General features: G+C 42.8%; 1 protein-coding gene across 2 annotated transcripts; it reads left to right on the forward strand.

Annotated features, from left to right (window-relative positions):
* Positions 1-7,474: 7,474 nt before the first annotated feature.
* Positions 7,475-21,031, forward strand: DNASE2B (deoxyribonuclease 2 beta). Of its 2 annotated transcripts, none has more exons than XM_037404362.1 (7): positions 7,475-7,694; positions 10,941-11,093; positions 14,931-15,108; positions 16,285-16,366; positions 17,440-17,601; positions 19,135-19,332; positions 19,865-21,031. In XM_037404362.1, exons 1-7 carry the CDS (start codon positions 7,654-7,656, stop codon positions 20,221-20,223), a joined length of 1,173 nt encoding a protein of 390 aa, XP_037260259.1. In that variant the 5' UTR covers positions 7,475-7,653; the 3' UTR covers positions 20,224-21,031. The 2 variants fall into 2 exon arrangements, with proteins under 2 accessions (XP_037260259.1, XP_037260260.1); XM_037404363.1 differs by lacking the exon at positions 7,475-7,694 and adding an exon at positions 10,451-10,711.
* The last annotated feature ends 5,452 nt before the right edge of the window (positions 21,032-26,483 follow it).

Genomic DNA, 26,483 nt, shown 5'->3' on the forward strand with positions numbered 1-26,483 from the left:
CAACTTCATGTTATCAGCAAGAAGATGTATTTTAAATGGCAATTTATGATCTGCTAACTGCTGCTCAGTTTCATCAAGTGTGATTTCATTGGCAAAGCATCACAGCTGCCTCTGAGTAAAATGCGGTAAGCAACCTGAATAGCTCCTCTGGACAGGAACTGGAAAAAAAAAAATCTCTCTCAATTAAAATAATGCAAGTCCATTGTGGAGACTGAATCCAATGAAGCCGATGGGAATTTGGTCAGGTTTCAGGCCTGAGTAAGTCTGGCTAAGTCCCATTTTCAAGAACGATTTATGCCATTGTTACCTGAATCTAACTGCCATATGGAAAATTTGGGCTTCTTCCGATTGCCTAAGTTCTTTCTTCAGAAGCAATCTGCCCACGTAAGTGACTCAGGTTTGCAGTGCTGAATGGAGCTGTGCCAAGATGCCTTTATAGAAACCACATTGCATGAGTATACATGTGTGCTTGTTGCCACAGGAAAGTCTATATAAACAGCTGCTTGCTGCTCTGTGTCCTCATTCTGCCATGAAGGTTAGTCCACTACTACCTTACAAGCCCACAAACGAAGCACAAATAGTAACGAAGGAAACCACCTGCCTAATGCAATAAATTTCTCATAAGGTAGAAAGGAGGTGGGTTGTGAAAATCTGCCTTGTTTAGAAACAGGTAAATGCTGAAATGTTCAGTAAGAGCCTTTTTCTTCCTTTTTTTTTTTTTTTTTTTTTTTTTTTTTCTTTCCATCTGTTGGTAGCGAGCCATCATTTGGAACAAGACTTGTCACTTTTTGAGGTAAAATTAGCTGAACTAAAACATATTTCTTTTACAGTGTTTGCATTTATACGTAAAGTAGTAAACAGTTTCATTTCTTGTTTGGTAAATAGTCAAATACTAGCTTGTTTTTTGATGTTGCTCTTTATTTGCCCTTAAAAGATACATTAATAAATTACAAGCACCTAAAAATAGTAGAAATAGCAAGACATAAGCCCACAAGTACAATATGACACAATCTAACAAGGTAGGAAAGAATGTCCCCAGCAAAAGCTAGAAGTGTTGTAAATAAAACTTTCAGAATTGACTAATGGCCAGAGAACAGCGTATCTGGGACAGCTTCGCTCTGTGGTGTCATTTGTCCTGTTGTTTTTCAGGAGATATCTCAGGCTTGTGAACAGCGTCTTCCCTTCGCATCTGTTATATCCTGCTCAGCAAGGCAAGTTCCTATTTTTCAAAGCACCTCAAAATGTCACATGGTACAGGTCATGCTCCTCATTTTCGGTGCCTAGGAATTTCATGATTGTACCCAGAGGAATGCTGCAGATCTGAGAAGGCACAAAGGCAACTGAATTGCAGGTTTTGGAAGTAACTTTGGCCACGTCCCATTGGATTTGTGTTCTGTCATAAGGTGTCTGTGAAAATGATGCTCACAGAAAATGAGAGCAGCGGTTAGAAGCTGTCAGAAGTTGAGCAGAGCAGGATTTCTGTTACAAATGTGGTAGCCACAGTTTGCAAGACAAGAATTGTTGGCTACGTAGTTTTATCTCCATGTTCAAAGCTATCACCTGGGGTAACTAAGGTAAGATGTGCATTGGCTGGCTGGCTGGCTGGCTTTCTGCCTACCCCTCCCAAAAATAATAGGGTTACTTATGTTGACTCCTGCCTGCTCAGAAGTCATGATGAGATTATTAGACCTAAAGAAAACTATTTAATTAAACTTACAGAGATAGCCCAAAACCTCAAACACTTCAGTGATTAATATAAAAGAAATTGTATAGTCTGATAAGTCACAGCAGCAGCCATGCAGTCAGAATACATGCAGAGAAATTAGTCAACAACTGTAACTATTCACACCGCAAAGGAGATATGAGAGATACTTGTGTGTGTGGTTTTTTTTCCTTTTTTTCATTTCCTTTACAAAGAAATTGGTGTCTCAGTTACTGGGTCAGAACCTCAGCTCTGTAGATCAGTGTGGCATCAAGGGGTCATGACAGGTTACATCAATGAAACATCTGGTCTCGTGCCTGTGTATTCATTTTACTGAAGGAACATTAGTAAATAGAATATACAGAGTTGCTGATTTTACGTGTCAAAAAGATGTTACCAACGTATAATTGTTTCATTAATTAATTGTTTCATTAAGAGGTCTGGAAATAGCTGGTTTAAAAATTAATTAATATTTCCAGCTGGGATTTTCAAAAGAGTGTAGGGGATTTCAATCTGCAAATCACACTGAGGTTCAGGGATAGACTTTGATTTCTGAATTCCTGAGGGTCCTTCAGAAATCCCAACCTCAGGAGTTCATAGGGGAAAAAGCAGTCAGCAACGTAAGAGGCCAATAGGGCGTATACGTTGATAGGAGAGCCATGCTGTTAAGTTTATCAGGAAGGTGTGAGTGTAGCCAAGAGGTTTAGTTTCCCAGGGCAGCTGCCAGTCCAAACTGACTTTGCCTCTCATCTTTTAGCATGTGGCTTTGTGCTTCTAAGAACTTCTTCCTGCCAAGCGTGCAAGCGCAGGAGCCATAGGGAGTTTCCACTGGAACCAGAACCTGAGGGGGATAAGCACAAACACAGAGGTCATTTCTGACACAGGGTTGTGCCAAGCACCATCACAGCAGAAACCACAACTATTCACCTCCTCATAGGCTCAGGCCCTGGCCCTTTCCTTCTCTTATGAACATCTATGGTAGATGTTGCTGTTATGACAAGTGAAAGTGGATCTATAATGTCCACCTGAAAGAGGACAAGGGTAGGGTAAGATGGCAGCAGAATCACAAGACTTAGGGAGGGAGACTAGAGCATAAACAGACTATAAATCATTGATGCAAAATGAATAACCCAGTTTCTCTGCCGCATGAGGATAACATAACAGACTTTCAGCTGGGCATGGCTGTCAGCTAGAGCAGCTGTGGAGGGAGGAGCAAACAATATATCTCATCCCTCTACATCTCTCACCCTCTGCCTGACCCCCGGCTTATAATCTTCCACTGCTGGACACTGTTAGGAGCTTTGGCTCCTAATGGGTACAACGTCCTTTCGCTGCTCCCTTAGAGCAATGGTCTGCTGTCACCTGGAGTTAGCCTATGGCCCAGCTAACCTGCTTGTAACCCCACTGCACCAGGGATGCTCCCTGGCCTCAGCGGTGCTGCCAGTGGAACAGAAAGAAGAGCCATAGTGGCTAGCTTTTCCCACCGCCTGGCTGTGTGTGAGGATGCCACGATGCATTCTGCTTGGTTAAAGCTGCACAGGTTGACATTATAACTAAAAGTAAATTCAGTGGAGAAAACAGGAATGATTTTTTCAGAGGTAGTCTCTGTTTCAGATCCCTTTGATCTCCAAAGCATTCCACTGTGCTCCTTTAGCTTTTACCAACAACACAAGAAGGCAATTATCCTTCTTCTGTAATCAGTGTAAATCTCTTTTAGAGGTAAGGTGGAGCTTTCACTGGGGCTGGGGGAGAAAGTCTGCTCCCTTTAACTCTGTTCTGTGCAGAGCTGCTGCTATGCGTTAAGGCTGAGTATTTCTAAAGAGTCCAGACAAGCTGTGTTTGGAACATTCACTTACTTCTTTGTCGTTAATCAAGCCTAGATTCTTCATGTCTACGACATTATAAAAAGTGTTGTTCAAGACGACTTCTATGACCTGTACCTGAAACCGCGACAATGGATGAGACAGTGAATTAGGGCACCTTTCCAGCTAACAGCCTTGGCAATCTTTTCATTCACTGTAAAGAAAGGCAATGCCACACCCCCCCACCCCCGTAGGTACAGTTGATCAAATGCAATCTAATGAGTATGTAGACAATGTTGTAGCACCCCTTTCACTTTTACTCAGGTCAGGTCCTGCCAAACGCTGAGTGATATTCTCCCCCATTGTGTTCACAGCTGGGGAGCAGCAGATGAACTTCTCAGTGTGTTCATATTTTTTTCAGACCATCCAGCTGTACCACCAAACAGTTTCCAGTCTCATTTAGAACTGCCAGAGGAAGAAATAGCTCATTTTCATCTTCTCAGTGGTCTGATTAAAATGCACTATTATTCAAGTAAAACACCAGCAGGAGGAAAGAAGATACCTGTGACACTTTGGAAAGGACATGCATCTGGATACAGTTGACAGTTTTCTGGTAAGAGGGCGAATATTCCCCACTGTCAGGTGGCCCAGAAAAGGCTTCAAGGATACATTCACGGATTTGATTCCTAGAGGTAACACAGAGTCTTACAAAACATTCTATCAGCTGTCTCTGTCTAGATCCATAATGTTTTACTGAGGGATTTTTTTTTGTATTTTCTCTGTCTTTTCTGACAAATACATAGCACGTGGGTTTTTATGGAAGAACAGTTTCTTTGTCGAGTCACCTCCAAATTCCCATCCCCTCCTGCTCTTTAATTCACAAATAGGTGTCTTGCTAAAAAGTAGTTAACAAATCAGTTATTAGTATGTTCTGTACTGAACACTGAACTGTCCATTTAAACACTGCCCATTAACACCCCATCGGGGGAGGAGTACCCCCGAGGCATGCCTCACCCCCAGTGACAAGTGCTTGGCGCTGCCACTGAGATCTGTGCGAGCAGCTGCTGCACAGCCACTGCAGACCTGGCCCTTACACCTGCTGTGTTGTATAGAGGGGCTTTGGGATCATAGATAAGGTAATAAGCGCTACTTGATGTGATGTATACCATATGCAGTCAAAGTCAAAATCCTTGCATTCGCCATATGACCATTTGCAGAAGAGCTCTCCACATAAAATCCTGTCATTCCTTTCAGGAAGCGTGGTGTGTTCATTCTTATAGAAGCCTTCAAATCCAGACTGTGTTGTCTTCATAAGTTTCAGATCTTTAATTCCAGCATAAACAACCAGAGGACCTGTGATCCAAAAATACGCAACAATATGAGCTCCTTTTCAGGCAGACAGAAATAAACCTCTGGGTTTGTACTTGCAGTGACAGCTCCACAGTCGTGAAGCTCTCTCCAGGACTCACTTGTGTGCTTGTGTTGTAAGTCTAGCTACTTTTTAAAATTATTTTCTGCATACTCATGCTAGCAGAATGGCAAGAAACAAGAGAGAAACTACTGAAATCAGAGCTCAGCCTAGAAAACAGAGAATCCTATCAAGTGACCTGCAGTCAAGGAGAGCTGAAGACACCCTTTATCTCACCTTCGTGGAGCTGGGGTATGCACTGGGTTAGCTCTCACTGATGTCAGTTCAGGGACCAGTAGTTGCTCCAAAGGGAAATGAAATAGGCTAGTAGTGGTGCGGTGTACAGGAGAGGTGTGGTGAGCCTTTTCTGATAATACAGGTAAGTGTAGAAACCCTCTGCACAAAGGCTTGGAGCCTCAGTCAGAAATCTGCTTTGCATACCCATCCTGTTGTGAGGTTTGCATCCCTAAGAACGAGAGGGCAAGGAGCCAAAGCAAATCCCTGCAGTTCAGCTGGTTACCAGGAGCTGGCACTGGTACAGATGCCACCCACAGGTTCGAACTGACAATGTTTTTGCTCTTAGCTACTATTTATAAAATGTGCTGTTGTAGATCACTGCTGCATGGGTGGATTATCGTCTTCTAAAGACCAAACAGTTGTGTTCTGAACTTTTTCTTCTGACAAACCCTTTGGGTGGCAGCTAAACAATTTCAAGCTGTCAGTCATTTAGAGCACACCAAACTGATAACTGAAAAATCTCACCAACCAGAGCTGCCAAAAAAGCAGATGCAGAAAAGAGAAACTTTATGGCTCGCAGGCATATTCAGAGCCTGTACAGATAGGCTGTAGCCTGAGCTGCTGTTTCTGTGCTGCTCTTGGTGCTCACACTAGCTCGTTCAAAATTAATCCTTGAATATGTCTGGCGTATAGTAATCCTGCCTTGGACTGGGAAGACTGACAGACTTTGCCTTTAAACCATGTATTTGCAGGAATTTATACCGGAAATAATTCCACTGTGACAGATGTTTCTAAATGACATGATCGTTTAGAGGTTTGGGGTTTTAAACTGCTCTGTCACTGGAAATTATCATAATTGCATTTTATCTATTTCTTTTCTTGTTTACATTCGTTATTGTTTTTGAATGAGTCCAAGGAGGTGTATCTATAATTTTGGCTACATCCCCCTGTTATTTACTAAAGCTTAAAAAAAAGTCTCAAGAAGAGACTGTCCTTGGACAGGATATTCTGGGGTTTGTTCGGATCTTAATGACTTCATTGCTCGGGTATAAGACTGTAATGCACGGCTATTCATGTAGTGCAGATACTATCAGTGGACCTGGAGACATATTTATTTAATTTTCAAATACATAGCCTTGTTTGAAGGAGCTCCTTGCAATGAATGATGTGCTGAAAGGCGGGCTGACTGGTGTGCTGTGTAGCAATTGGCCTAAGACTGGCACTGAAGAATATAACGCTTAGGCAAAGTTTTTGAGGTGAACAGCCTGTGCTCTGCTTTCAGTATGTTTTGTGCTTGTGCTGTCAAATGTGGACTCTGTTAAGTTATTTACGATGTTTTCAGTTTCCAATAGCTCTGAGACTTTTATCAGCAGTATAATGGTATTTAAAAAAAAAACAAACCTATAATTCTATTAAGCCTCACTAGGTTTCTTTTAATTATGAGAAAAGTGTTAAAAGAGAGGATTAACTGAGCAATAAATTTCTGTGTTTGGCTGATAAATGCATAGCAGAATGCTAAAGGTAGGGAAGGTTCTCTTATAAGAAAAATAGAAAATATTCAAAAAATTGCTCTTTGGTTATTGTTACACTAAGGCAGTAATAGACAGATAACAAAATAATGCCTAAAACCTCTAAATCCGTGGTGCAAAATGATGCAGTGGTCTCAGCTCAGTTCCCAGTAGTCTGAGAGATGGGTTAAATGAAACACCAACACAGTGACATTGAACTTACACTCTTGTTGTGAGTCATAGCAGGAAAAGATAATTTTTGCACTCCCTTTGGAATGCCAATTTACAACAGCTGAGCTTGAAAGCCTGTTATCTTTTAAGTATGGCAGAACTCTTTGTGAAGTCACATGGCACTTTGTTTACACATGATGTGCAAAAATAGTAAGCACACTTAAATACATGTGAGAAATTGTTTGCACATAGACCTGAGCGCTCACAATGTTCAAGCCAGCTTGGCTTGCAGCAGTGAAATTGCTTCTTTCTTAGAAATAAAACCAAGGCATGTTGACAGGGTTTTGAAAATAACCACAAACTAGGCAACTGGCCTACAGCACTGCGGTTTCACGATACATTCTCTATAAGGTAATGATAATAGTGAGACTGCAGAATAGAGAATGATGTAAAACAGTAAGCAGGCCATTCTCAGAGGGCTATTAAATCCTGTGAGAACACATAGCAGTTCTGCTGAGTGTGCTGTTGTAACCGTTATATGTTTAGGATGTACATACCAATGTGAGCTACCTTAGTTCCTCAGCCATGTCTCAAAGGTCAAGGACTGCAAAATTAAATTATAGAAGTACTCTTTGTTTTAGACTTCTGGAGTGGTTTGGCTGTGCTGTAAGCCCTTAATACCTTTAGCTGCCTCTAAAGCCATCTTCATCTCTCATAGCAGAAATATTTACAGAGAAGTAAGGGGAAGTTGCATATTATTTTCTCACCATTTCGGCACTGCTCAGCTTCACAAAAGCGGATCCCATCAGGAGCGCATATGAATGCATGGATGTGGGGAACGCCGTTCTGCAATTCAGAGCAGACATGTAAGTAAAGACTATCTTAACTTGAAAACAGGAACTGAGAGAGAGACGAATCACTCCAGCATAAACAAACTGAACGTATTAGTATTTTAGATACCTCGTGTAGACGTTTCCATGGTACTTCTTGAACGTAGGTTTTGACGTATGCCACTTGGCAAAACGTTGTCATGAAGTGTTTGCAGATATCTATAGCAAATTGTTCTAAAGTTGAGATCTAAGACAGCAAACAGTATTATTAGAAAGAAGCAATTACCTCGTGCAGAAGTAGAGTGTTCTGATTGTTGTAAATATTTGGGAAGGATCAGTGTTACTAAAAATACTTATTTCTCTTATATCTGGTTTTGCGCATGCTGTCTAGTCATTTGATCAGCTTGCAGCAGACACTGCAAATAGCCGCTACAGATGCATCAAAAATCCCCCGTTCTGTGGTACAGTGAGCTGCAGTCCTTGGACTGAGAAACTGCTACAGAAGCTTTATGCTTTGAGGGTATAATGCTTAAATAATCGTGGCAATATTATGATTAAGTTTTACAGGCTAAAGATGGGATTTCATTACTGAGACAGACAATTTATGCTACAGATTGTCATTATGATAGATGCAATTGAGGGAGGTAAGAACACTGTTAACAGAATTAAGAGGAGTCTCACGTGCTTTGACACCTGTTTAAAAATGCAATATAGGAATAATGCAGTATTGTTTACTACTAAATTAAAAAAAAAAAGGATCTTATATGACAAATCTACAAAAAGAACTGCTAGCTCTGTGAGAAAAAAAGACTTTGGAAAACTAAGGCAGAGTCCTCAGGATAAGCACTGGAGGAGGAAAAAATCTCTCCCAAATCACTGAAGGTGACTTTAGTGCCTACCTGCCATGCCGGTGGGGGGAGATATGGTTTACTGCATTTTGAAAAGAAAAAGTTAATATAACAAACACTTTCAAATCAAGTCAGAAGAAACAGCAAGGCTAGTTAAAAAATAAAAAATACCCCATTTTTTTTGGCCAACACAAGGACAATATTCTTTATGGTGTCTGTAGGTATCACAAGAGAGTTGTTTCCATCCAGGTACTCCTGAGCAGAAGTCAGCCGGAGATGCGTGCAGACTTCCACTTCTTTAACGAAGTGCTTCTTCCCTTCTCTATGAAGGCGAAGGAACTTAATTGTGTTCTTGCCATATTCACAGTTGAGGACTTCTACATCCTTGATCTGCAGACAAAATACGGGACTGTTGTAAAGGAACTCAGTGGAAGCCCAAGTTATGCTCAGTCAATGAAACATAAACAATGTTCATGGCCTTTATTTCTAAGGTTACCTGTGATAATGAAAATATTTCCATTATAAATTGCAAAGTCCTGATGGGAAGAAAAAACGCTTTAGGAAGCTATTATGGGGGGCAGATCATACAACATGAGTAACACTGAACTAGTTTCTCTTGTCCGTCATCTTTGGATTAGTCCTGACTATACAGACTGTCACTGAGTGTCACCTCCATCATCTTTTTCTGAACCCAGAGCGCCCCAGTGCATTCAGTCCCTGCAGGTACAGCCGTGCAGGGGCAGGCAGCAGTCACACCCGTGCGCTCTGCCATCACTGCACCAGCGCTGGCTCTGCCAGGCTGGGCTCAGCCTCTAGAGACGAGTCCTGATTTTCCCTGGCACCAAGAACAGGCTTTCACAACCTCCTGCTCCTCTGGCTCCCAGCTCTTACAACTGCTGTCAGGCTCCACGTGTGATGCACTGAGCCCTCTCCATTTTCACGCAGAAGCTGGCAACACACGGTCACCATCCTGCGTGGCAGAGCCCCCATTAGCAGGCAGAGCCCAGCAGGCTCCATGTCCCCAGGGCTGCCCCTGTCACACACACAGGGGCGCAGGGACTTGCCGCTCTGAGGCCAAGTGGAAATGGTGAGTACCAAAGGAGTTCTTCCGTGAGGGGTGGGAAGGTTGCTTTGTAAGCCGGCAGAAGTCCCAAAGAGGACGTGGAAACAACTATCATGTTCTTGACCTGTTGTGTATTTTATTACCCCCTCTATGCATGCTGCAATTCCTAAGAGCAAGAAGCAAAGACCGACCGGGTTGGGCTGGTTGAAAGCAATTCCTCACAACTGTGTTACAGTTCTGATCTCCTACAAAAGGGATCAGAAGCAAGTCTGAGCAGCAAAATTCAGGTCTTCATCCACCTCCAAAATCCTGGCTTTCTGGGGTCACTGGTTTTGTTTGTGCTAAGCCCTATACAGTTTTATCCTGCTTCTGTCAAACACACCCCATTAACACATCCATGACAGTGTCGAAGAGGCTATACTAGAGAGACAAAATACTGCAAAGGTTGTGAGGATTTCTGTTATGCTGAAATGTCTAGAGCTTAATCCACTACACTTTTCCAGAGGCTGAAATATCCCATGCTTGGTATCAACATCTTTTAATGTAAATCAGCACCTTTTCATGTAAGAATAATGAGGAGGGAGAAAGAATATTTTGCACACCAAAATATAAATTGAAGCTTTTTATGTGTGAGTTGCTAGATTATCAGATGTAAAATTGCTTGATTCAGACATATTTGTTCCTAAGAGAAACACTAGTGCGCTTAAAATATTAACTAGTGCACAAAAAATATTAACTAATTGTCAGAAAATTACCGTGGCTCAGAGATCAAAGCATTATCTCTGACTGTCAGTCCTTGCAGGCTGAATCCCCACAAACAAAGCAACTCCCCTGCTGCTGGGGTCAGACCCAGGCAGGGCGCAGCGTTCCACCAGAAACCCTCTCTGCAGGAATGGTGCAAAGGCTGTGCTCGTGGCAGGGGCAGAGTGGAGCAGTAGTGAGGTGGAAATGATTTTGTTTTGCCTGTCTGAACACCAAGGGTTGTTTTTTTTTCAGATAGTTGTAAAAGATTCATACGTCAGTCATGCAGTACTGAAAAAGAAAACCAAAAGGGTTTCGGTATCTGCAGCTTTTTTTTTTTTTTTTAAAGCAGAACACTGTGAATTCTAACTAGTGAAAATACTACCTCCTAAAATACAAAGGTAAGTTTTCTCGAAAATGTAACTTGATAACTGTTATTTTGCCATTTTGTTGCCCAAAGAAATGGCGAGCAACTTCCAGCGGCTTCTGGGAGCCCGAGCCCCGCTGGCGACAGCCATCCCTGCGGTGGGAGCCTGGCTTCCCAGGCTGTTCCCGGCAGCCAGCGGGGCTGTGCTTGCTGCATCGCGCAGCAGGAGCTGACGGCTAATGCAACACAACTTCTCCTTTTAGAGCCTACTCAGTGCTCACCCAGAGCAGCCGAGAAACCAAAATGCCTGCGGGATCTGCGTGGTGTCACCCTGCTTTGCTCTTGCTTCTCTCCTCTGCGCCCCTGTGGGCAGCCGAGATTTCCTGCAGGAATGAAGACGGGGAGACCGTGGACTGGTAAGTAAATACTGCGCAGGGGAGAAGTGCTGGGTGAGTAAATAACACTTGAGATTAAACTGCGTGAAGTAGGTGGATCGCTGAGAAGTAATGCATAGCGATCACTGTTCTAATCCCATTTGCCTGTGAGTAGGAGCTGAATTTTGCATTTGGAAAACCTAGGATAAGTTACCGAAATGTGATTTCGTTTCACCGAACCAACCACCCTACTGCATGATGACTAGCTGCAAAATTAATTACCGTTTTACACAGCATTCATGTCTCATCATCAAAGGGTACGTAACCTGTGTTCAGGTGCCAAGGCTGCGCCTGCCAGCAGCAGCCCCCGGAGCACCCGGCCGGAGCCAGGATGCCAGCAAGCATCTTGCCTGGCCTGAGTCCCGAGCCGAGCGGGGAAACGTCCGTGTCTTGTCCCTAACCTCATCACTTGTACCCAAAGAGCATCACGGTGGGACTTGTGCCCTGGCTGCCATCGCCGAGGGGGCGTGGAGGCTGAGCTGCCCGGGCGGGTGCAGGGGTGGCAGTGGCAGTGTAGGAGAGCGCTGGCTGCGCTGGGCTGCGGAGGAGCAGAGGTCCTTCCCCACCGCCCGAGCTGCCGGCGCTCAGAGCTGGTACCATCCCACTGCCAGCAGCGAGCCCAAGTTCGGGTGTTAAATGATTAATGGGATTAATGTGCTTTGAAGATGAAAGACGTGCAGTATAAGTACCTAATATGCAGCCCAGGTCTGAAAAGTGAAATGAGGGCTCCTAAAATGAGCACAGAAGCCTCCCAAAGAGAAGTATCAATTAATTTAAAAAAGAAAAGTGTCTTTCTCGTGGAAAAATGATTACTTTGGATACAAGTGATAAAGAAGCAGGTGCTATTCTTGCACGTGCCTTCCCTTGCACGCAGAGCTAACTGCCGGGGAGGCAGGCGCTCCCCATGCCACAGGCAGGCACACAAGCAGGAGCACAAAGCCAGCTTTGCTCTGTAGTGGCGTAGCATCAAACATGTGAGGGGCCGGTCCATCCCTGTGACTTGTCACCCTTGCCAAGGCCTTCTGGATAACGTGATTTTTTTCAGGAATCAGACTCTTAGTTGGTGCAGCTAACTACCCAACAACTTAAAGGTATGAGAAATTTCATTCTCCACAAATTGCAATTATGTCTTGCAGAATGAGTCTGTTTGTGATAAAGCTAAAAAAATTCCAGGCCAAAACCCAAACAAACAAAACAAACAAACAAACAAAAATATTTACCACCCTTTTTTAAATGAACACAATTTTTGTATGCAAACTCTCTGAAAAATGCTTTGAAAGCTGTGGGTAGGAGTAATTCATGTGCGCCTCCATGTGAGCACCGGCAATGTGGGACCCATTCTAGATGGGAACTGGGGGGGGTCTGCACAGGCAAAACCATATTCCCTTCCGACAGATTTAACAGGGGTAGGGGGTGGGGGGCGCGTGGATGTTCCTTTCCAGTATTCCGTGATAAATGAAAGAAAAACTTGCCCATCTGCAGGGGTCATTCTAGTTTATTACAAGAAAGACTCAGCTATTGCCTGGTTCTGGACTTGGTTGCTATGAAGCTGATAGGAGAAGCAGAACTGAAACTGCTGAGAAAAGCTTCCTCTTAAACAAAAGATGTTGATTCCCTTTCAAACACACACAGGGCTGCAGGTTTTATATTCAGTTAGCAAGAGCTTTGTCTGAGTTCCTGCTATTCAGTGGTTTCATCCTGCAGTATTCTATAATTACTCATTATTAGTACTCACGAACCCTTTCGTTTGCCCCTAAACCAGAGGGATCACCGGCCTTTTCTGGCCTGATCCCATCTGCGCTCCCCAGCTGTGCCTGCAGTTCCCACCACACAGTGCCTGGGCTGGTCACTGTCTCCCCCATGTTTTCCTCCTACTCAGGGGCTCATCCTGCCATCCTCACCGACCTTGCACAGGGGCTGCCAGAGCACACGGCCGTAGGCTGTAAGGGTGGCAGAGCATCTTTGCTGCGTTCATCCAAACTCATCGTATTCTGTGGGAAGCTTTTAATGAAACTACAAGCAAAAACTCTGCCTTCTGAGAAGTGTTGAGTCAAGGGCTGAAGCCACAGCTGCGCATTGTTTGGTTTGGGGCATTTTGGTTGGTTTGTTGTTTGTTTTTTTTTGGAGGGGGGGGAGTAAAAATGTGACTAAGTAGTAAAGATGTGATTATTTGTAGCAAGTCAGAGTTCAGTCACAAGCAAACAATGTGACAACCTAATCGGGTATAAGCGGATTTGCTTTTCCTTGGTTCTCAGGAAAATAACTTTCACTCTGCTCCCACAAATGCCTCAGCTCATGAGAAACTTCCTGTGCCCAAATAGCAGTGAAGACTTTCATACAACTGTGACTCAGCTGGCTTTCTGGAAAGGGCCAAAACATGTATCCACTGGGAACTGGCAAGCAATTTACTGATAGCTCAGCTACTGGTGCGTCCATGAGCATACCTGCTAGCGCGGGTTTGTCAAATGCAAGGCTGTAGGCACCCTGAGAGCATAAATCTTCCCGTACATTTCAAAGTAGTTTGGAAAGGCTTTGTATACTAACTCCTGGACCAGTTTGTACTACTGGAGTTACTGCCATTCCTCTCCTTTCCAAATCTTCATTTCAAATAGATTGTCGTGACTCCTCGTGCCTGGGCAGCTCTCCCCAGCCTTGCTGCATAAATCACCTTCTCTGCTCTGCGATCTGTCATCAGCAACAGTTTCTCCTGAGCTATTTAAGGAACATCACTCAGTCAGTGGCAATGCAGGTGGATTACCAGGATCACCAGTGCTGTGTGTTTCTCTTCTGCCTGTACATGTATGTTTCCCATGGATTAAACGTTCCTCTAGCAAAATGCTTTCCCGGCACTCCTTGCCTGCTTTCAGAGATACCCTTTTTGACCACCCTGAGACTGTACATCCACTGGGAGAGGCTTACTCCTCCTGGTATACCTGAAGAGTTAAGCACAATCAGGCTGGATTTTTGGTAAATAGTACAGAATTGGCAATAATGCCACTCAGTTCTTACCATTGACATAAATAGCAAATTACTTAAAAACAGCACTCAAAGGAAGTGGCTCAATTAATTATATTGCAATTAATTCCATGGACTTGCGCACTGGAAAAAGCTGTTTGCTTCATCAGGGACAGTAATATGAACCGAGCCATTTACTGACAATATAGAGTACTCTACAATTTTTGAAAAGATTTGTGTTTCTGGCTAACGGTTTGCAAATATCCAGTCTGCAACAGTTCAGCAGAATGCGAGTATGTTATGAAAAGCAGGATTGGAACAACAATTATCACATGGCTTTATACTTATTTTGTGGTTTTAGTATGTATAAATATAACATTATGCATTTTATATTTTAATACATAATTTCATGTGTTTCATATAAAGTTATATCGTCCAGGTTAACCATGAGAATGTCAGACTGAGTTTGGGACCTGAGGTTCTCTACCAGAACCAGCAGCAAATAGCGGTTTGGTGGCTAAATGGGACTCCAGACCAGGGCTACCTCAGATTCTTTCAGGGTACCAGCACTAGTCTGGGCCACAGCAACAGGAGTTTGGTGCAAATCAGCCTCCCTTCCTCACTAAGAAGCAGAACAAATTTGTCTGCAGTAGATACTGTGCTGTCAGACTGCTGCTGGTTCCTGCGCTGGGTCACCACTTGGAGGCTGAGACACCCACACTGCACACTGGGAGCACTGGTCCCCCGCCATCATAGGCATCCCTGGAGTCATCCTTCTCTTAAATCCTCAGGTGGGAAGGAGATAACGATTTATGCATTTAAACAGGATGGTTGTAAAAAAACAATTGCTCTTCACTGTTGCAGGTTTGCTCTTTACAAGCTACCCAAACATGCCAAAGGAGAGATTCCCATCCTGGGGCTGGAATACATGTACATGGATGCCCTGGCTCCACAGTGGCAGCTCAGTAAATACCTTGTCAATATGACACAAGGTGCTCTGGGACAAACACTGAAGCAGCTGTACGAGATGTATGAATCCAAGGCAAGTGGCATTTAATTATTATTTTGTTAGCATGTTTAATTGATATTGCATGCAAATGAAATGAAACTAGCCAAAATAAGTATGCGGAGGTATGGACGGACGTGGCCAACTAGATCTAGTAAAACACGTCAAGGGCAGCGTCTAGGCAGCTGGGCAGATTATTTGTGGGTTTTGTTACAAGTAGAAATTATCCTTGAACTTATAATTTCTAGTCAGGCCTTTCACACACATTTAGCGTGTTGCCCATCTAGACAAGTGTTGGCACATATTCCCTTTGGCTTCTCTGCAATTCATGTTGAGCAACATCTGAAGCTGTGAACTCTGACCGGGGCCAGTGGTGACTATTACAGATCCTTGTCTTAAGCCCTCCCATGTGCATGTGTTTCACTCTGTCTCAAATCAAATCTGGGTTTTACTCTTCACCCTGAAATCACTATGACTTCTTCGGCATATTTGTGTGAAGTGATTATAAAATACCACAAGATCTGCCTATAGTTAATTTTTACCATCTACATGGTATTCTTGGGAGTCTGGGTGTGTCTTTGCATTTCTGCTGTGGGTTAGTGGTAGGGTGTCATTAATTTATATGTAGAAGAGATTCCCACAAGTCAGTCAAATATCGGCAATCCAGTCAACTGTCCTATTCCAGGTCTCACTGTAATTGTAATAAACAGTTTACAAAGTCAAAGAACATTGGGAGGGGAAGCCTGTCCCAGCTCCTTTGAAGTTCTCTATTCAGGGGGAATAAGGAGCAGCCACATGCAAATATTTTGCAAAAAAAAAGCATTAATTGCTTGTCCTTCATAAGAACACTTGTCATGTCTATTTTTCCTCAGCAAACATTTTTACCAGATCTGGTTGCTAAATCAGAGAGAGGCACGCACAAAAAATAGAGGGAGGAACTTCTCTGCAAGTGAGTGCCCAATAAACCCATGTAAATTGCCTTAGTGAGCATATCCGACCTCCTGAGGAAGGGCTACTCTCATGATTGAACTTCCACTTATTTTACTGTAACTTCTGCAGTGACTGTGTCAGCTGAATTGGGAGAAGGATTAGGCTCATGATGTTCACTCAGAGAAGGCCTGAATTCTTTCTTCTGTTCCCAGCAGAAGATGTTCACTTAAATGTCTTCCCTTTACTGAATGTCATATTTCAGAAATGTGTGTTTTCCTGCAGAAGAACAGAATTGCATATGCAATATACAATGATGAGGTCCCTGAATCAGACTCTGATGGCTGGAAAAACGGACATACCAAAGGTACAGGGGGAGTCCCAAGCTACTATTTTCTCCTTTCTAAAGTTGTGGATAGCATCTACTTGTCTGTTGTCTAGCTGCGTATCTAAAATACCTGCCTAAAGCGAAACTGGAGAATGATTTGCATGATGCATTGTTTGTTGTAGCTGAACCTTCTGTTTTGGTTTTGCTATGCCTGTGCTGTGTTGAAGAACTCTTACAGCTTATGAACCCTTTGTTTTCAAGCATTGAAACTCGTATAGCTCTTTTCAGTGAGTACAGGCCGCATCATTCTGAACCTAATGGCAACCCCAGTACAAGAGGTGAAGGGAAAGGCACCCTAAACATAAACTCCTCCAAACTCTCTCTCTCCAGGGGAAGAAACTGCTGCCAAGATCACAGAAGTGCTAAAGCATGCGGTTAAAGTAAAGCAAGGCTTTAAATAAGCATAAACTTAGGTGAAGGTCTAGATGTTCCCTTGAGGAAGCAGTTGGGGTTTGCCCAGCCTGACCCTGAGATGAACACATTTTGCAGGGCTGTATTTTCAGGCTGCAGCAATGGGGACAGTTCACAGCCCCATTCCTCCCTGGAGCACCCTGCCGCAGGGGGAGGCATAGTCGATCTCTCTGCTGCTTCCCCGTGAAGAAGAATTTGGTCTAGAAAAAAAGACACGGTGTTGACAGAGTCTGTTTCCCCTTAGGCAGCGAATGTATGAAGAGAAGGAAAATGAGCGGTGGAGGGAGGGTCACAGCCATTAAATCATCAGACTTTTTGAAGACAAAATCTCAGCCGAGAAAGAGAAAGGTTTTGAAAAGTTGTGTTTGTTGTTGGGTTTTGGTTTTTGTTTTTGTTTTTTTTTCAAAAGAAACATGGTGACGGTTTGAGTTAGGCTATGCAGGAGAGAATCAATGCAATTTCAATTCAATGTTAGTGTCTCCTATAATCCATTAATCTACACTAGAGCCAGTTTACTGTAGACATTAACACATCGAGGTGCGATGTCTCCAGCACTAAATCCAAAGTCAGACTCAACTCTATCGTCTCAGGGCTTTTTCCTCCTTAATTCATTTGCAGTAACTTTTCTCTTTTTTTGACAGGATTTATGCTCTTGGACAAAACACAAGGCTTCTGGGTGATTCACAGTGTGCCCCTGTTCCCTCCCGTCCCTGAGGATGGCTACGGGTATCCAGCTACTGGGGAGTCCTACGGACAGACAGCCATCTGTATAACCTTCAAATACGACCAGTTCACAGAAATAGGTATGAAAAGCTTCTCTCTAAGATAGCCTTTGCTCCACCACACCTCTCCGACTGCTTTCCTTGAGGCTTCACCTCAAAAATTGCTTCTTCTTTTCCTCTGTGTCAGACTGGGAAACCAAGTGGGGCCTGGAAACAGGATTTTTGGCTTCAGTTATGTTTATCAAATGATTTCCTGTGTGAATGTGGGAAATTCACTCTTCCACTCTGTCTCCATCTCCCCGTGGGGACTATTGGGATAATAGTAGTCACAAGTCCGTATCGAGGGTAAACTCAGTCCATGCATAGAAAATGCTTTGGGAATATAAAGTAGGATGATTAATCATTTTAAACAGTAATAGCTTGTTCAGCTGCAGTTGTCTGCATGTATGAATGTAAGGCAACCGCTGCTTCAGCTGGAGTAGTAGCTGTGACTTGTCAGAAATATGAAGTATGGAATAAATATCACACATAATTTCCCCAGATACTCTTTGCCACATAAAAGATCAATACTAAAAATATTAATATTCATTAAAAAAAACCAATAAAACCTATACCCGTAAGATTCAGAACAATCTGACAGTAATACCTGGTACTGGAATCCTGAAAAGGGACTATCAAAAGGCATTGCAAGCAGTCATGCTGGCATGCTCTTCAGCACTTTTCACACTGGTTTTCTCTCTTTTCTTATTTCCAAACCTCAAATGATATTAATGAAACACACATGCTGTGCAAATTGCCAGGGCGGCCACACCCCAGAGCTGTCTAAACCAGGTTCCTGTTTGTGGAAGCGCATCTATGCATGTGTTTAGGGAAAGAGGACAAGAAAATGAGACGCTAATGCCTTTTCTGCTCCATCCTCCCAGCTTCTGGTAATCTGTGATTCAGGGATTTCCTGAGCTGGAAAGACTGGAAAGTTCCTGATGGACTGCTCTTCCATGAACTCATCTAATGAGCCTATTTGTTCCCTTGCCTTTTACGATATCCTTAGCAAAGACTTCTACAATTAAGCTGTGCACTGTACAGAGAAGTAAATTTCTTCAGCAGACTCAATCCAGATGCTGAAAGTCAAGCTCTGTTCTCCCTAAAACCAAACTAGACCCTCTGGCAGCTGTTCCGTTTTCATTTCGCTTGGCAATTGTAACTGACTGGGAATTAGTCCTGTAAATACGGACAGGCTTGTCTGAGCTGTCAGACATGCTGTCTGAGCCCTGTGTGACTACTTAGAGGCTTGAAGATGAGCTTGGGTGGAGGTGGCAGTGGACTGAGACCACCAGTTAACAGTTCTGCTAAGAATAATGTGGTGTAAGTGGAAATACCTGAGCATACTCTCCCTGTCTGGTCTACGTGCTGCAGGACCAGTCAGAATACAAACCAATTAAACATGTTTTTGGTTGCTAAAATAAGATACTTTGACACTGGACCCCTCCAGGAGATAGTCTGTGAAGATTAAGAAGGATTTAGGCTTCCTTTCCAAGGCAGAACTTTATGGTCTTGATTGCTTTGCTTTAACCCATTTTAATTCTGCATGACTTCATTTCTTTGGATTTTTCTCAGACCAACAGATGCTCAGTTATAATCCAGGAATCTACAGCTGTTCCATCCCTAACATCTTCCAAGCTGATCTCCCAAATCTGCAGAAGCTCTGTGCAGGGTCCAGGCTGCCCTCGGGCCCCTTGCGCCACCTCTCCAAGCTCCAGTCAGCTCATGGGGAAACCTTGCTCCACTTTGCAAAGTCACACTTATTCATAGATGGTAAGAGAACCTGTTGCTCACACATTCCTAAGCAAATAAGCAATTAATATATTCTTTGATGATTAGTATTTTCTTCGAGGGGAAAAAAAGAAGTTCAGCTTCAGAAATAAATGTAACAGAGGGCAAGGAATGGTGTCCCATCATAGCATTCTCTCAGCCCCACAAAGCAAAAAGAGATCTGGTCCTTCAAATGCCTTAAGGTGTTCAACAATGTTCCTGTTATTCAACAGTAACAACAAAACAAAGATGGGGTTTGAACCACCTGCTATTTTTTTGTTATGAAGAAGGCTTGACATTTTTTTCCTTTCCTTTTTTTTTCCTGCTGATTGTTTATAACAAGTTTTCCAGAAGAAGGAAAAGTAGAAATGAACTTCTGAAATAAAGGTTAAAGCGAGGGGAGGGGGCAAAATCCCCTCTGGCTCACTTCAGGTATTGGAACAAAATGAGCCCAGTTTAGATGATGCTTTTCAGTCCCCTCTTAAATGAAGGAACATGAAAGACTAATTTCCTCACACCCTGTTTTATTCCACAGATATCTACGCAGCCTGGATGGCTCAGGAACTGAAGACTGATTTGTTGGCTGAATCCTGGCAGCGTTCCGGCCAAAAACTTCCCTCAAATTGCTCTCTTGACTACCATGTCTACAACGTAAACCTAATAGGGATGCCATCGAATTCCACCTTTTATTCCATTAACGATCATTCCAAGTGGGCTGTTTCAAGGGAATACAAAGATCAGTGGACCTGCATTGGAGATTTAAACCGTGCTGCTGAGCAGGCTTGGAGAAGTGGTGGGTTCATCTGTACACAGAACGAACACATCTACAAAGCCTTCAGGCATTTGATAATTCACTACGAAAGTTGCACTGATGCTTCCACATTGATAGAATAAACCATTCCTCCCAAAGAGCACCGCCCCTCATCACAGAGAAAGTGTAGGAAGTGTCTCCCTTAAACTGTACTTTCACACTGAAAAATGGCCCCGGGAGTTAGAGCCAGATGCGTTAGACCTTCACGCTGTTAGCTATAAAAGCAGGCGGTTTGCAGGTGGATGAGGGCTGTTTTGCCTGGGTGCCGGAGCAGCAGGCTCTGCATGTGCTGAGCCCCGCGCCATCAGCGCTGTGACGGGACGCCGCTGCACGAGGCTGGACCCAAGCACATCGCTGGGAGTGGCTGTGCGCAGATGTCCCCGCAGGAACTTGTGAATGATGCTGAATGTGGGATGGGAGAAAAACCAGAAACCTGTCTCGTTAGCTAGGTTGTCGGGCTGGGCAGTTAGCAAGAGAAAAGTACCCCAAAATGCTTCCAAATCGCCCCGTATTCCAGGTGCTGTTGAGATTGATCACAGCATTTCTGTTCCATTTGGGCTGAATCTCTTCAAGATCTGACATAATTGGATACAGGCAAGGAGACAAGTAGATCTGTGGACAGGAAGGCTTTATTTTTGCATGATTCATTTTTAGAGAAGAAATGAGCTTTAAATCATTTGTAACCAATAGCTTGGGAGTATTTCTAGTGCTTTTATTGATGTACAGCAATTTTATAAACAAATAAACGTGTCCAAAACATGAAGAAGCAAAATAAATTAAGAGGAAAAAATGGTCTGTTTACAGTCTCCCTTTTCCATCTTTATAGTTATTTGTGGTTGGTTACAATGGTTTATAGCTGCCAAAGGAAAAATGGAGACAATTAGGAATATTTTTTTTAAAAAAAAAAAGAGAAGAAAATATTTAAAGGAAGATGGTATTTCACCTATATTTTCACACTACAACAAACGTGGCTGTTAATTTTTGATACCTCCAGTCTCAGGCTTAGGACCTGAAGTTTGCATGCACTTGCTATAAAGACAAAGCTAACTTGCAAAATCCTCATACACTCTTGAGTTCAGATTTCAAAAGCTTATCTGTATTTAATATGTTCCTAAATATATTTATAGGGCTGTATCTCACTTGTATTTTTTTTCCTGAATTGCTAATACCAAATTCCAGTCTGAAGAGTTGGCTGTCCCACTAATAATTCTGGTTCACTGTGTTCATAGTCCGTAATGCTAATTCCTACAAGTGTCTTAAAAAGTAGATATAAAGAAATGCCCTGCAACCACAAGAAGTTGCCAAAGATTTCCTTCCCTTTTCAACCTGAAAAATCAACCAAACAACAAAGCATATGAAGTACCAAAAAATTTTATTTCAGAAAACATTTGTGCATACTTCTTGAGGAAATAAAATTAATGTATCTGACCTGCAGATATTCTGAACAAAACAGGTCTTTTTCTTTTCCCTGCATATGACCAAATAACATTTGATAAATAATTCGCTTGATCATGTTTTTTCTCTGACGCTTGTCAAATTGTTTTACATATCTACTTTGCGTTGTTTTCCTAGCTGTGGTCAAGCAACACCTATTTGTGGCAGCGAAAATTGCCAGTGACACAGAACCCAGAGCAGTGAGATGGTAGGGCATCACTCAGATAAGCCAAGATAAAATTCATTTCTCTTGCCCTCCTCTTCATGGCAGACGCTAACCTGACCTGCCTGCCTGCCCATAGCTTTGCATACGCATGACCTTAGTGTACAGGAATGGCGAGAAATCCTTCGCTAGAGACTGCTGGTGAGGTTCACCCCAGTGCACCAGAGGGCACCCAGAACTACGACACTACCTGTATTTCTTATGGTAGATGCTCAGCCACAGCATTTGGGTCACAGAGTTCAACAGCAAAGAGTCTCCATCCACCAGCTGTCACAACAGTGTTGCCGCAGCCCTGCTCCCCAAGCCAAAAGTCAACAGCCCATCTCTTGATTATAAATGCCGATTGCTATTCTTAATTATTTGATCAGTTGATAGCTGTCATAAAGCTTCCCAAGACTACCTAAAACATTCCTCTTTCATTATACCCAAGATCGGTAGCCTCCATTTTAGCTGTTACTGAAGAGGCGTAAACAGCAGTGGGAAGATGGAGAGACAGTTGCACCATACATTACAAGCACCTAAATAGCCAGGTTGTGCGCGCATTCAGTGATGTAGCAATAAAAAGGCTGCAGTTCTGGTTCTCTTTTTTTTTTTACTGTAAAGAGCTTTAATTCAGTTTTGATTTTGTTGTGTAATTTCTATATTTGCATATCCTGGTATTTCTACTACACACATGATGAAACATGGGCAGAATCTTTGTTGCCCAAAAAAGAGTGATAATCAACAAGATAAACCATACAGATTTTTTAAGGGTTTGTAACTGTCAGGTTTCCTGTGCAAAGGCAAAACCGTACGCCACTTAACCTCATGCACCCTCACAGCATGCACTGTGATCAATTGTTAGTGGGAAATATTTATTTTTGCATGTTTTATATATATATTCAGAGTTTTTATTTTTAAAATGTGCTGTTCTTTTTGAAAATGCCAAACGCTCAAGAAATATCTGCCTGTCCCAGTGACTCTGTGCTACCTTTGCTACCTACTGTGACCCTTTCGACTGGACAGACCTCCTGCAGAAGGGGACATCTGGTGCTGCCCCACCTCTGCAATTTCAGTGGGATCTGCCCAGAAGAGCTCATCCTGGGAAAGGGCAGAAGTCTTGGACCCTGGCATGGAGAGGGGAGAAACCTGGTCTCTCATCTGGAAACCCAGAGTCTCCTCCTCAGCGTGCAGGTATGGCTATTCTGACCCTTGGGCTCTGTTCTAATTAGACTAAATGCGAACATTTGTTATATATGAAAATTGTTTGCTGAGGGAGTAGGAGAGGCCAAAAGCAGATGTTATTAAGCCACTAAACATTACTGTATTACAGCCAAGTTTGTAACAAACAGAACAGTAGGGATCGTCGTTTGGTATAAATTGCCTTGAAATAATTTCCACAAGCCGAGGCTCGGTCCCAGCATGCCTGACAAGCTCACAAGAGGCAGAAAATGCAAATACAGCCTCTCGAAATACATGCCTGCCACTTGCTCACCCACCAGGACATCTCCTACCCTCACCGCAGCCACTGCTATCCCAGAGCAAGGGCTGAACTCTGTCTGCCTATCACTGCTCAAAAAAAAAAAAAATGGTGATGATTTATCTATAAATGCCTGTATGCCTGAGAATGCTTCTATAACACCCATAACTGTGTGTCGTTAGGGTAGTGGTCTGCTGTGCGCAGACTTAATGCAAAAGGTCAAAGGATTAGACGTTAGCCTCACTAGAAGAAAAGCTTTAAAAAAAAAAAAATTGTATATGAAGGCATAAAAACTTAAACTGTGTGAAGTTTAATTTCAGCTGGGCAATTAGAATACTGGGAAACAGGCAAAGGCATTGCAGCCTGAGCCCCCTGCACAGGGCAGCCTTTCTGGTGTGATTGCTTTTGGTGTCCCCACAACAACTGGAAATACACCGAGCCTTCATGATCGAAGTGCTGAGCAATGTACTGGAGAATTTCTCAAGGACACCTGGGGCTCCACACCAGCTGTCTTGCCAGCAAGTCAAGGGAAGCTTTGGGAAAAATTTCTCTGACTGAGCTGGGAACCTTCCCTTTTCCAAGGCATGATAACTTAGCCTGGCGCTTGGACTTGTCACAGAGGTCTGCAGGAAGATTTCTGAACCACAGCCTCAAAGTGTGCTAGACTGCACTTTTTGAAAAAAGTACAGAAGTCCTGCAAAATGCAGGACTTTTTCATCGTTTCACTGTCAGTAATACCCATGCTTCCAGCTATCCTTGCAAACCACGCACGCTGCTCCCCTTTCAGCGCACTTAGTGTAGTTTTCTGCTCTCAAAATGGGAAGTTTCCAGTAAACACATCTAATGTAAGCGCCCATGTCTAACAGGACTTCATCAGCTCGCCTGCAGCATGAAGGGAGAGGGTTATTTTTGTTAAGACGTGTGGGCCTCTCTCATCCCTCTCTCCTGTTTAAATATATACACTCCTGACAGTAATGAAATGCTCAAGAACATCATTGTGAGAATTTGTGGTGATGTATCAAAGCATCCTTGGCGTTATTAGCATAGTCACATAATTATCCGCAGAGAAACTTACACCCATATGTTAACGCCCATAAATTAATATGTGGTTCTCTTTTATGCCTTTATTTTCAGTTTCTGGGAAAGATACGTTACCGGGTACTTAGTACAGCAATTGCTTCAGAACATGTAAGCTGCCTATGCCCTGGGTAAAATGTTCAGGAGACAGAGTCGTGCTGGCAGTGCCTCCTAAAAGCTCAGTAAAAGCCAAAGCCTAACTGTGCTCAGAATGTGATGCAAGAATATGATGCGCCTCTTTAATTTCACAAGAGGTTTCTCAAAAAGACAGGAATTTTAAAATGACAATGGAGATGAATAGATATTTATGTTAGGCAAAGCGTGGGGGGAAAAAACCCTTGTAGTAGAGAAGACGTCATAGTACAAGGTAGAGGGCCTGATCTGAAATTTCAAGCTAGGATGTCAATGTGAGTGTTTCCTGGATACCCTGATGCCCCAAGTTGCTTAGCCATATCTGACTTTTTTCTATTTAGATTGGAGACACCAGATTAAAGGACTAATCTGCTGAATTTTCTCATAATCCTTATGAATTTGGCATGAATGCAGTAAAAGAAGCGGCATATGAACTCAGAAATCAGTTGTAGCACTTTCAGATCTTGGCCTCAGGCGGGAGCTAGCTCATAATAATTTTTTTTAATGCAGGCCCACTCTATGCTTACCTTTATGGTTTTTAACTGATTTATCCCAGTATTAAGAATATGCTATTCTATGCATATTTGATATGTTCATTCTACTCAAACCGTTCAATACAAAACATTAGGACTTGAAAAAAATACATCTTGCTTTTTATAACCAGCTGTGTTACTCTTATACTAAAGTGGTTTAGGTAAATCTGCTTGATTTTATTTTTTTCAGTTGAGTTTGTTTGACATTTCTACACAAGGTATCTGGTGATTATGCTGATTCTGCTGTAAGAGGGATAAAAGTAAGGAACATTCTTCCCCTCCTTTGATCGCTTTGCAGCTTGGGAACTGCAAACTGATATTCAAATATTCAAAGCTTTACTGGAGCAGGGCATAGTATTTTATGTCGCCTGCTAGAGCGCTGGTGATTGCTACAAGTGGTTCACTGTAGTACACTTGTACTAGCATTGCCTAATTTATTAATCATAGAAATTTTGCATGCAAATTAGCCACACAGTTGTGCATCATAATACAGTAACAAAAATCTGTCTTCACCTGTATTAATGCCCACAAATAAGCATGTCACATTACAGTGGTAGTTGCCCCATTATATTCCAAAACCTGCCAAAAGGTCACTAAAAGCCACATAATAAAGTGTTTTCCTTTTGGTCCTTACATTTGACTTTCTAAAGCGTGAGAGTATTTAGCTCCAAGGTTTTTTTGTGTGTCTCTTTTTTCAGGTTTCCTTTTCGGGCTAAGATTCTGCCAGCCAAAAATCAGTGGTTTTCGTCCTATAGTGCAGTGTTAAAAATGTATTTTTGCACTGGTATGAATATGAGTATGAATATGTTCAGCACCACTGTCTTCATGTTGAGGATTAAAAATGCCCAGCTCAGTACACATCTGAGGAACTGTTTCCTTCCTTGCTCTGAAAGCTGCTCCATTTCTCATGCTGACTTTGTAAATCCTAGGCATTGTGCAAATGAAATCTGCATCTTTTCCTCTCTTGCCCTCTAACTACTTTAAGTATTTCTTTCATGAAAGGCGAGGTGAGAATGAGGGAAGTGACAGTTTTGCATGGGACATTTTCCAAAGGAAGACCATCGAAGAAATGCTGCACAGCAGATAGGGACAATCAGTACAATTATGTTTCCAGCTGCCCACCAACCTGCCCTCCTCTTTACTGCCAAAAGATGTGAAGGACCAGATAAATGGGAGCAAAGAGAGCTTGCAGGAGAAATGGAGAAGAGGGAGCGAGACAACTGAAGGTCAGCAAGAGAGAAAAGGCAAGGGAAGAGCAAAAGGAACATTAGGATGACACCAGAGAGGCCAGAGATCTTGAGTTTGGTGACAGAGAACCATTAGGAGTGAACTGTGCAGAAATCCAGTTAACAGGATGTTTCTTTTACTATGATAGTTACTTAATATTTATCCATTTTACAGATATGGTCTCCATAGGCTATGCCACAGAGAGATAAAAATGAAAGGCATAAACTGAAGTGACTTACCCAAGTATCAAAAAAACCC

Source organism: Falco rusticolus, chromosome 11 (genome assembly GCF_015220075.1).
Source record: "Falco rusticolus isolate bFalRus1 chromosome 11, bFalRus1.pri, whole genome shotgun sequence".
NCBI classification, from domain to species: domain Eukaryota; kingdom Metazoa; phylum Chordata; class Aves; order Falconiformes; family Falconidae; genus Falco; species Falco rusticolus.